General features: G+C 35.2%; 1 protein-coding gene across 2 annotated transcripts in view; it reads left to right on the top strand.

Annotated features, from left to right (window-relative positions):
* The window catches only part of USH2A (usherin), a gene marked incomplete at both ends in the record, with an annotated part of 871,783 nt that overhangs the window by 267,305 nt on the left and 591,760 nt on the right, over nucleotides 1-12,718 (top strand). For both annotated transcript variants that reach the window (XM_080698222.1, XM_080698223.1), the window contains 3 exons: nucleotides 624-878; nucleotides 2,437-2,606; nucleotides 6,494-6,638. In XM_080698222.1, coding sequence (XP_080554348.1) covers nucleotides 624-878; nucleotides 2,437-2,606; nucleotides 6,494-6,638 — 570 coding nt within the window. The remainder of the gene's footprint in view (nucleotides 1-623; nucleotides 879-2,436; nucleotides 2,607-6,493; nucleotides 6,639-12,718) is intronic.

A 12,718-nucleotide genomic window follows, 5' to 3' on the forward strand; every position in this document is an offset into this window, starting at 1 on the left:
AAAAAATATGTATATAGGTTAGCTGACTCCATTAAGTTAATTTTTGTGTTCATACAACTGAACCCTTGGTTATATAGGCCAGCCACACATTCATAGGGTTTTAGTAATTTATTTCATGTGAGTGCTATGGCAAAACTTTTTCTTAAGTTACTTGGTCAAACTGGATAGAACTTGCCTATGTTCTTTATTAAAATAGGGCTTGCTTATATTAAACCATAATCAAAATCCCCAAATGTAAAAATATACAAACTTGAGGTACAATAATGAGATTTCCCAAAGGAACTAGCCATCCTTGGTAGAAATTATGAGCATCTATCCTGAAAAGGTTGACTTTACTGATGATAAATTGTAGTTATGTTGTATTTGTATGATCTCTTTTTATTTGTTTTTTATGAGTATGCCTTTAATAGTATTACAGATATTCATCTATTCAATATTGTGTTGTATTTTATAAGTTTCCATCATATAGACTACCACATTACTACATCTCAATTACTAAGAATTTGACAGGTGATCTAGTTGAAGTAATGAAAGTCAGTATTCTTTAAGTTATCTATCCCTACTTCTCCCTCAAAAGAGCCTCTTTGTCTGAGTCACCTTGGTTTACTGCTTAACTTTTCTAGGAATAATTATAAGATATGAATTATACATGAGGAGATTTAACTCTACCGAAGGAAGTCGTGTATTTCAGAGCACTGGCTGGCTCAGTCCTCACCCCTTTGCAGAATCAGCCAATAAAGATGTACTAGAGCCTCCTCAAGCAGCAACAGCCATCACTGGCTTGGACCCTTACACTGACTACCAGTTTAGAGTTGTGGCTGTCAATATGGCTGGAAATGTCTCTTCTGCCTGGATCTCAGCAAGGACAGGAGAATCAGGTAAAGATAATGCTTTGAAATCCACCTTTAAGACACATGAATGAAACTGCTGCCTGGAAATAAAATTAATAGTGCTAAAACAATGCCTTTTGAGAAGCAAGAATTATAAACTTGTGTGGGCAAAGAAAAAACTTAATGCAGGTTGGTTGCATAGTAACTCAAGGTCGTAAAGTACTTGCAGTAAGTTTTAAGGGGAAACAAAGTAAATGTTATAGCTATTAATTCATGGGACAGAAGACTTAACTATAGTCTTAAGCTGGCTATGGGGAATCTTTCTCTAAAATACCAGTTGGTTTCTAGTCCTGGAGTGGATTGTCCACGTATCTTATTTTGTTCTACCTTCTGTGCAATAAAATAGAGAACTGTTATTGATTTCACAAATTTGCTTTTTTTTTCTTCCAAAAATAAATAGTTGTGCATAATGGCAGAGACCTGTGCACCAGAAGCTATCATTCAGAAATATGCTTAAATGAAGTTGACATTATGGCAAGGAAGGAGGGCAACAATTTTAGTTTTCTTAAGGTATCTTCATTACAGTAAATGAATTACCTTTTAGTCACCCATCTTATTCTTTACATTAAATACACTTCAAATTTTACGAGCATTTAAGAAAACAAATATATTGGTGTTGTGCTTTGAATCTACATATATCTAAAGAAACTCAAAACCTCATCTGAATTTGATCTGTTAGGACCGTGGAGGACAAGGGTAGCTTTAGGTTGATGTCCAAGGGAATCATTTCATGAATAAAATGTGCATTGTGCTTGAGCATCTCTTAATGACTGCCAGCCATCTTGGACAAATAATAGTGTCATGATAGCACAAGTGATGAGGCATGGCATTCTGAAGGGGGAAGTCAAGGTCAGAAAGAAGAAGTAATGGGTGAAGCCGTAATACCGGACCCTCATAATCTTATGGGTCACTGGCTAATGAAAGTGCGATGAGGTCCTCTGGTAATACACCTTTGGTTATCACATTTAAAATCCATATTAAGATCTCGAGGATGGCAGGGGAAAATGTATGGTGTGTATATACCTTGAACATTTCAATCGAGACTTAGCGAAAACTTTAAGAAATTATTTGGGGTTATTTAAAATATTTTAGACTTACCTCTTATTGAAGAGTAATATTTTTCCAGCTGCCTTGGTTTGAATCAGTGAAATATTTCTTTATGCAAGAAATACAGTGTATCGTTATGCATTATTCTGAATGTTGCAGACTGACATATATTGTTTTTGTGATTTCTTTCAAATATTCCTAATATCCATGGCCTTCCTCCCAGTTATCTACTAAATATCTTTAGGAACACAAGCAAAGTCCTCTAAGAATATATTTTGTAACTGAAAAAGTCTTACTTGATATTAAAAAGATGGATAATATCCTTGCAGATGACATTTTCTAAAAGTACCTTCCTATATACCAGTCTGTTCTTTGATTTTTCAAATTAGAATATTTTATAATGAGTAAGGTCTTTCACAAGCTACGATAAACATTTGAATGAGTTTGAGAACTTAGAGGGACAGCATTTGTTGTTTTGATGTTGTTTTGTCTTTGATAGCGCCGGTATTCATGACCCCTCCTTCAGTTTCTCCACTCTCATCGTCTTCTCTGAACATCTCCTGGGAGAAGCCAGCAGAAAATGCTACAAGAGGAAAAGTTGTAGGATATAACATCAATATGATTTCTGAACAGTCCTCTCAGCAATTCGTTCCAGTGGTGTTTTCACAGGTATTGTTATTGTTAACTAATTCCCCTTTAGAATTGAATCATGGCTTCATTTCTGTTTGCAGAATTCTAAAACAGAATTTTTCCTATGCATTCATTAAATGGTTTTTTTCTTAATGTAATGTTATACATACAAATCTCTCTCTATGCACATCAATTTTTTTCTAATATAAGCATATACTGAAACAAAGTTGGTATAATTTTGTTTCATAAGACCTGCTGTTTCACTTATCCTCATGTATTTTGCAAGAAGTTAACTTTCACTATCTTTGCACTTTCAAATTATTTGAACATAGAATAGTACATCAAGCCAATCCATAACCAGTTGTTATTTATATTTTATTAGTTTGTGGGGAGACAAAAATAACATTGATAAAACAACTTGTGAGTACATTCTTATTTCTATTTCTTTAGAAAATTCTTTAGAATTTCTTTAGAATTTCTTTAGAAAATTTAGAAATTTTATTTCTATTTCTTTAGAAAATTCTGAATAATTTATCATAGCTTATAAAAAGTTACAAATACATTCAAAGTTTTGGGTATATACTCACATCATGTCTTCAAGTAATTCATACTTCTGTGAGCAGTAATGAGAATAATAATCATAGCTAATAGTCATGATGGCTTTACTGGGCCCAGAGTTAATGCATTTGATACACATAACAATCCTGGAAAATGAGAGGTTGTTGTTCTCTGCAGTTTATACTTGTGACTGATGCACCTTATTTGCCCATCTTACCAGGATGGTTGAGGCAAATGACAGAGGTGGTTTGTGTTACCAGGATCAGCAATTCTATGCACCTGGCTGTTCAGTGCCTCTTTTAAGGGAGGGAGGTGTTCTCTGGTGGGCATTGACAAGAGATAGAAGATCTTTACACTCCATGCCTATAGATCTGTCCACAATTATCTTTCCTAGACTTTCTACTTTTTTTTTCTAATCTGGGATGGACCCAGGAACATTTGACCCCTGAGCTACACCCCTGCCCTATTTTTTATTCTTTTTTATTTTGAAACAGGGTCTCACTAAGTTGCAGAGGGCCTCTCTAAGTAGTTGAGGCTGTCCATGAACCATGATCCTTCTGTCTCAGCCTCCCAAATGCTGGGATTATAAGCATGCACCCCCATGCCTGGGAACTTCCTACTTTTTTAACGCTTTTGAGAGAACTCTCATGGTTTTGTACAATATATCTTCTTGTGGCTTTTGGCCATGCTTCTACTCAATTCCACATACTCGCTTCCATATTACCATAAATTTCTATTGAGCTCACTTGACCTTGTGACTTGGCATGTCAAAGAACCCAGCTAAGTGAAGTAGCTCTGCTCACACTGTCATCTGATGATCCATGGCCAGTTGCTCTGCTTTTACTGATGCCCAATTGTATGATAGGAGTTTTAGCAAATAATACAGAGTTTCTAATGCATGTATGCTCTTGTTCCAGACACTAGATGATCTCCCTTATGACTATCTTTCTATAAGAACTTCACAGCATCTTTCCGGACCATCTTTACCTCTAGTGCCATAGAGTGTATTCAAGATTAGATTCTACTTGACTCATCTGCTTGCACCACAGCTTGAATCTGGTGCAAAGGTCTTTTCTGCCCTGAGATGCACTCAAAAGGGTCAGCCTTCCATGTTACTTGGTAACTCGGTCACAACAGTACCCAAGTGTGGAATATGCTCCTTTTGGAATGTGAGGGGATCTACCAGACTTGGGTAACAATTCCTTTTAGTGGAGGTAGATGCCAAATACAATAATTCATCTTTTCTTTTACAGTGGACGTCCTAGTGTGTCTTAGACAACTTGGACTCCTAAAACTTTCACTGACGTGGCAGAGTTGATCGCCCAGTCTTCGCGGTACATGTCTTACAAAGACCTGTACATACCTGTTTCTCGCTTATCTGATCCACTTAACATGATGTTATTGATATAGTGAACCAGTACTGTCAAGGAGACTTTTATAGTTTGTCTTAAATTGGTGATTAAATCCCTTCAGATTGTCTTTGTCTTTGTTTAATGCATTGATAACACCCAGGAAGAGCCATCTGATTACATAGTCCTTATAATTACTGCTTTCCCGAAATCAGTCCTAGCAATTATGAGTTCAACACCAATGGAAGTTTAAAAATTATACCAGGGGAGTAATTCTGTGGGATCTCCATGCTCTACTTACTACCTATGATAAGGTCCTCTTTGCCAGCCTGCCTTTTGGAGGGGGGGTGTGGTGATCCAGCTCCAGAATATCATTTAAAATTTAAGGTAAATTTAAAACTATAGCTGCCATTTGGCCTTTAGTTGTTATGTTTTGCATTTATCCATGCCGTTTTGTTGTTTTTATAATTCTTTTGTTTTTTAGGTTATAAAAATTTAAAGTGAATACCTGAACAAATATTCCAAATGTATTGTACTCCCCAAAATATATTTAAACTATTACTCCAAATGTTTCTAAAATTTATAATTATCTGTTTTGACATTTATCTGTGAATATTATTCTAGGTGAATGTATAGTCATGTCACTTAATGATGTGGGTATGTGTTGAGAAATTATTTGGAGATTTTGTTCTATGAATAACATGTAGTGTACTTGTAAAATCCTGGATGGTATAAATTAATTACTGCCTGTTTTGTTTTGATGGAATCAAGAAACATGGCTAACATGAAATGTACAAAGGTGCTAGTATAATGTGGCATATTGTCTTACAGTCAACATTTTTATAGTAAGAGGAATACACTCTAAAACAATGATAAAATGCATATTATAATAAGTATAAATTAATAACACAGTTATTATTGTTAGTGTAAATCATATGTACTCTTCATGATTTTTTAAAATTTATTCTTCATGCTATATTTTTATGTGAGTGGCAGTATAGTATATATTCACTTGTTTACACTAGCATTACCACAAACATGTAGCTTCTTGCACTACAATATTACAGCAGATATGACATCACTAGGTGAAAGAAATATTTCAACCCTATTGTAATCTTATAGAACCATAATCATATATGCAGTTCAGCATGGTCCATTGTTGATCAAAACATCATTATGTGGCATGTGAGTGCATATCAGTAGACCTAAAAATAGTTTTGTATTCATAGTTGGTATTGTATTCTCTATTTTAATGACTTTTTTTCCCTAAATATAATTTACATCCACAGCCTAAGCAGATTTACATGGTTGTTTCTGATCAATTCGAGTTGTAATGATGGGACCAATTCTCAATGTTGGTTGTTTAATTACTTGTTTTGGAACTACAGAGTTCCTCTCAGTCCCCTTTGCACACATATGCAATTTTCATTTGAATGTGCATGACAAAGACAGTATTTTAAAAAATTGTTTGATCTAATCATTATATGCTTATTTGTATAAGAAACATAATTGAGAATTGACCTCATGTGGATGCTCAGTAATATGTTTAATTCTTTTTTTTTTTTTGGTCTGTGTGTGTTTTTTAAGAAAATTATGGGATTGATTTAACACAGTGAAATTGTTTTGTTCTAGTGCCACCAAATAGCATGTGGCATTACCACCCTGGATGTCTTTTGACCCAACCTCATGGTTTTGTTTGGAATTTTTTACAGCAACAATGACAATGTCCCTGATCCTTATCTCTACTATTGGTGACAATAACCATACCGCCATGCTGCTTTATGAGGCAATAACTTGGTTTGTTCATTTATCCACTCAGGAACTGGATTATTACCTCATAAAACAGTGTGATTGTACAATTATCAATTAAATCCTGGCTTGTTGAGACTCAAAAAATTCCTTTTTCTAATAGTAGTTGGCAATAATCTCCTCTGTCTGAATTTATGGAACTTCGTCTGCCAAGATTTTATATTTTTTGTACTCATTATCTGATTGGTACTATTATTATTTGCCTTGAAGCTAATGCACACTGCTGAATCTCAAGACCTATTTTATATTGTAAAAGGACTGAAGCCTTATAGGATTTACAAGTTTACTGTTTCTCTCTGCAATTCAATTGGTTGTGTGACCAGTGCTGCAGGAGCAGGACAAACTTTAGCAGCAGGTAAGCAAATTTTAATAGACATGAAAAAAAATTGATTGTGTATATTTATAAGCAAATACCTACAAAACTTTTCTACTTTGGAGTTAACATTTGTCTTTCCTGTTCCCTGCTCTTCTCTTACTAACCCTGATTGCTGTCTACCTTGACATTTTTAAACTAAAAAAAAAAATAAAGTTGCACTTACAGAGGTGCCTAGGAGCTATGGTTGCAGCCGTGTCATAGGAAGAGCTATAATTAGATGTTGAGTGAGAGTGACTGCAAGGCTCAGCCACCAGCCTGGGTCCTAGAAGTGTCCTGACAGTCATGAGAAATATTTAGAAGACTTCCTGTGAGAGTTCTCTATGTGTTTTCCTTCATTCCTTACTTTTTTCGTGAGGTTGGGTCTACCCACTGCTCTCCCATGGGGATATCCAGGAATTACTGGGTGGCCCTGATATTATACTTTGCCTTTATTGGACTTGCCATTGGTATTTCTTATTTTATTTATATTTAGTAAGGATCTCCCAATCTTAAAAACTTTAAGTAAGAAGTCTGTTAAATAAAAAGCATGTTTCTTATTTAATTTGTTTTCTATTTAAAGGAAGGCTGCAGATAGATGTGGGGAGGTTGACTCTTAGGTGAATTACAGATATTATACATAGATTTAAAGATATTACCTAGCCCTCCTTCCTAAATGTCTTCATTATAAGTTTTATTTTATTGAAATTTTGCCTCTTCTATAAAAAATATTTGACTCAACTTATCTCACCCAAGAAATTATAATTTTATTTGTTTCAATTTTCCATTAATGCAGATGACTCCCAAATTCCACAAAATAATGGTTGATTATCTCTATAACTCTTTTTATATTTATATACTTAATTATATGTATTTTAGTTGTATAAGTATACATTTATGGAATTTTTGTTTTGTATGTACTGGGATTCCTGGAAAACCTTCTACTGCCAGGCTACACTCTCAGACCTATTTTTATAAGTTTATTTGGAAATAGGGTCTCTGAAGCCAGTGAGGCTGGCTTCGAACCTGCACGATCTTCCTTTCTCTGCCTCCCAAGCATGGGGATTACAAGCATGTGCCACCACACCTAGCTCATTTATGGAATGTCTAACTTTCCTATATGATCTTTTTTTTTTTTTTTTTTTTTTGGTGGTACTGGAGTTCCTGGAAACCCTTATACCTCCGGGCTACACTCCCAGACACCTATTTTTTATATTTTTTCTTATTTGGAAACAGAGTCTCTTAAAGCCAGCAAGGCTGGCTTTGAACCTGAGCGATCCTCCTGTCTCCACCTCCCAAGCGCAGGGATTACAAGCATGTGCCACCATGCTGGCCTATATGATCATTTTTATATATTACATTATTAAAGGGTTACCAAATATGAATAACAAAGAAAGATAATCTTCTCTAGGGAAAATGACACTATTATAGAAAAACTTTTAAAGAGGGATCAATCATGTGCGTAGAGAAAGTCAGAACAGGCTGAGCTTCAGATTGTTGTGAGTTATAGTGTAAATACAGAGTCCCCAAATATGAGATTAAACAGAATAGTATCCCATCCTCTTGGGGGTATAAAAAGCATTTAAGTCACCTAGAGTTACTAGAAAGCCAATATCAATATGTTCTTCCTCTTATTGTCCTTGATGTTTGCCCAACCTTTGTGTGATACCTTCTGTGGTAGAGAAACTACTAACTCGTTGGCAAATTCATACCAATTTTAGATACTTCTCTTAAAAAGCAATTTCTTTAATCAGCCAAAGAGATTTTTCTGTGGCTTCTCCTCAGCATTCTTATTCTACTTCCTGGAAGGCTGTTTGCTATTTGTCCGATTTATCTTCCTCCTGATATCACTCCCAGTAATACTTCTTTTTTGTTATTTCATTGGAATGTTGTAATTATACAATCATGGTGAAAGTCAAGCTGATACATTTCTATATACACATGTCACTTGCTGTTTTTTCCTTCACTCCCCACCCCACTTCTCCCATCTTTGTCCCTGTACATGTTAGTGACATTGGTAGTGATACCTTTATATATGGCTTTAACATTATTTGATCTGTTTTCTTCCTCAAGCCTCCTTTTTTCTCTTCCTCTTCTATCCTCCCCCAATCCTCTTCCACTATTCTACTGGTATCTCTCCTCTTTTATCTGAAGTCCCTGTTCTTTCCCTTTTACTCTCTAGCTTTCACATATGATTGGCCTATGCCATTAATTATATGAGTGACACGTTGTTTCCCCTTCAGACTCCATAGCCTCTACCTCCAATGCCACAGAGCACTCTTCTCTGGATGAGCTCATCTGCTTTCCATAGACACCACAAATGAGAGTAACTGAAGGGAGACCTTCTTGCCCCTAGAGATTAGGTGGATCCTAAAGATGAAAAAGAAAAGCCAGAAAATGTCTACAGAACAGCATTTCTCAACTCTGAACACCAAAAATAACACCTGTAGTAGTATCCTCTTCTTGCTGGCATCTGAGCCCCTGTGGGGTAGGAGACAGCCCAGCGTGTGAAGGGCCGCTTTCACTGTCCTTACTGGTTACCGTCATTGCTCCTCACCACTGGAAAGACTTTGTAGTAAATGGTTCATATTATCTAAAAGTCACAAGATGTAAACCTTAGTTAGCCTTTTTATTTTATTTATTTATTTATTTATTTATTTATTTATTTATTTATTTGTGTGGTACTGGGGGTGGAACCCAGAGGCTTTCTACCTCCGGGCTATACTCCCAGACCCATTTCTTTTATATTTTATTTGGAAACAGGGTCTCACTAAGTTGCTGAGAGCCTCACTAAGTAGCTGAGGCTGGCTTCGAACCTGCGTGATCCTCTTGTCTCAGCCTCCCAAGCGTGGGGATTACAAGCATGCGCCACCACGCCCGGCTATTAGTTAGCCTTTTTAAAGAAGATTTTATTCATATTTTGTGTATGACAACTAATTTTCACTTTTCTCATTATACTTATCTTTATTTCCAACTTAAAATATATTTAAGGAAAAATGATATCCCAGAATACATGGGTTTGAATTTGAGATAAATGACTTTGATTTAGGACATTGGGAATTTGTCTTGATAAACATTTTAGAGATATACAGCATTTGCAGGTATTTACTGAGCACATAGTATGGATTAATCACTGTCCTGGAGGCTGGCACTGCTCTATAAACTGCCATGATGACAACTGAAATTTACAAAGACTTTTCTTGCAGTAAAGTATACATTAGATTAGAAGAGAGAGAGTGTGATAATTTTTTTCTAAGAGACAATAAGAGAGTCAGTCAGATGAGTAGGAATGCAGATTGAGGGAATGGAATGGAGTGGCATTATAGAAAAGAGGTCCACAGATTAAGAAAAAGGAAGATGATAGTAAATCTCGTAAACTATGGGCTGAAATTAATTAAAATGGGAAAGATGAAGGAAGGTCGTATGGGGAAAAGAAACTCATGAGTTTCAGTTGATCATTTGGTAGAAGCATATCCATGAAAATTATAACCAACCAGCAACAGAATATGTAAATTGAGAACTTAAAATGATGCATGTTTTATATTAATCTCCATGTAGGTGAGAGAGAAAGCTATGGATAATAATGAATTAGTGAAGGCAGATACAATACAAAAATAGAAGTTCAAAGAGAATATCTGAGTGAACACTTATATTTTGGTAGAAAGAAAGAGGAGAGAGTAAAAGGACCAAAGAAGTGAACAGAGCTAGGAAAAGACCAGAGAAGGAGCAATGCCACAGAAGCCCAGGGAAGAGAGAATTCTATCTAGAAGGAGGCTGATGTCTGTGGTTTTACATGCTGTAGGGAAGGCAAGAGAAATGTAAATAACAGGGAAGTGGAGTCACTAATTAGAATGGTCAGACAGAAGTTGTATAGGACAGAATGTATAGGACAGTACAGTGGCAAGAGATAACAGTGAGAAATTTCAGATACGTGGTTCTTAGATCTTTGGCAAAAATTTCTATTTACCCAATTTCCATGTTTTGAAAAATTTGAAATTCCTTTTATTCTGAAGGAGAAATAAATGTATTGTTTTTCTTGTGAAAAAAAATTGTCTTAACCCCTTAATATATTTAGTCAGAATTATCAGACCACTTATCTGCCAAACAGAAAGTAAGTCATTTCATTGACAGTAGTGAGAAAAAGAATTTTTGCTTATGTTTCTGTTATAAAATGTACCATTTTCATGTCTGTTCAGATCAGTGAGATAAATTTGTTTCTATCTGAATGCAAGAAAAAGGCCACCAGATACAAATTCAATATCCTTCTTGCCTCTTCTATTTTTCACTCAGTATAGAAGATATTTTCCTCCCCTTGAGATTTTCCTAAGATTAAACATCTGGATGGAACTCCGTAGACATTAATTAATAGAAATAAACAGTATGAAGATTACTTCTTTTGAATAGCTAACAAGTGTGTAGTAGGAAATAAGAGTTGCCTTGCAGCTGTGTAATTCCTTCTGCCCCACCTCTTCCAGTCAACAGCATTGCAACTGGAGGCTATTATTCTAGTGAACTCCAGCAAATCCGTGACAAATTTAACTCTTGAGTCTAATTTGGTGATATGAGCTCATTATCAGAGATGAAAAAGGACCAGCAACTATTCAAAACTTTGGGAAAAAGTGCATCCCAAATTTAAATTGGTGTTTAGTCTTTTAGAATCATTGAATCTTTAAGATATGTAGTTCCTCCTTAAATCATTGCTGCAAAAATTAGAGAGATACTTGTAAAGTTTTACCTGGTTGTTTTATTAAAAATCATAAAATTATAATTGCTACTTTGGGTTTAAAATATGCCTCAACTGCCTCTTATTAGAATGGGCTCATTGTATCTTTCATGTTGTTTTGCATCTCCATTGATTCTCACGCCTATGACAAAGTCTGAGAACTGATGCCAGGGAGGTATTCTCCCAGAAGAAACTGTATGAATCTTCTTTGCAAAAGCTTGAGTTAGAATTACTGGTACTTTTGGAGTTGTTTATGGTATTATAAGTATCTAATATTTGGTATTATAAGTATCAGGTATTATAAGTATCTGATGAACAGGGTCCTCTTAAAATCCTTATTATACTTAGAAAAGATTGCCCTTTTAATTTAGTAATTTTGTACATTTCCACTTTTTTCACACTGATTCTAGTTTGAACCTTTTTATTTTTTTGAGAGATTTTTCTCTTGGAGATTCATTCCTGAAGGAACAATGTGCTATTTCTTTTGCCTGTCATCAATTGACCTCCACACCAGAAGCTTCGAAGTGCCTGTCTCCCATTATGCAAGTAATTAGCAGTGCATTAAGTTTTCTCTCTGAACCCAAAGTGAAATGTATAGTCTGTTTGCTTCTGGGTTGAAAACACATATTGTTTTCAATGCAGGTACATAAGTATTTTCATTGCGAATAGGACCCAGAGTGATTAAACAAGCACTCTTAATATGCTAATTTATAATTTTAATTACGACAACCTTGTATATATAGTCATTAGTGAATACTAATATAAATATTTTTCTACCTTTTTTATTCATAATGCATAAACCAATCATCCAGTTACTTCTCTGAGGTTGCCTGTTTTCGTTTCATAATACAATCTTTGTTCTTAGTTATGAATGCATTTTGTTCCTTCCTGTCTTGAATAATCCCTCATTAAGCTAGTCACTTTCTGCTCCATGCTAAAAAGGAAAAATTATCATGCAAATGTGGCATGCCATATTAAAAAGCACATTACCAAACACTTTTGTTGCTGTCCTTCAATTAGTTTCCCTTCTTTGAATTTAATTCCATTTGTTGTTAAACTACCAACTTGATGTATGGACCCATGAATCTGAGGCTGCTGCCAAGAAAGTGGTGGAAAAAAATCAAAGCCTCTTGGAAGAGCTGCAGAGGCGAGCTGAAATGAATTTGCTTCACCTTTGACAAGAACACTTGAACAGCAATGGAATCCTCTGATGATTCAACTTGGCTAATTATCCAATTACTTATTTCAAGAAGAAAAGCACCATTTTACAATTAGAGAAGTGTAAAGCAGCCTGAGAAATTCAGTAATGACAGATGACTTAAGTAACTTCTAAGATAAACAGTATCTGTGCAAAAACTTG

Source organism: Muscardinus avellanarius (genome assembly GCF_963383645.1).
Source record: "Muscardinus avellanarius genome assembly, chromosome: 7".
Classification (NCBI taxonomy): Eukaryota; Metazoa; Chordata; class Mammalia; order Rodentia; family Gliridae; genus Muscardinus; species Muscardinus avellanarius.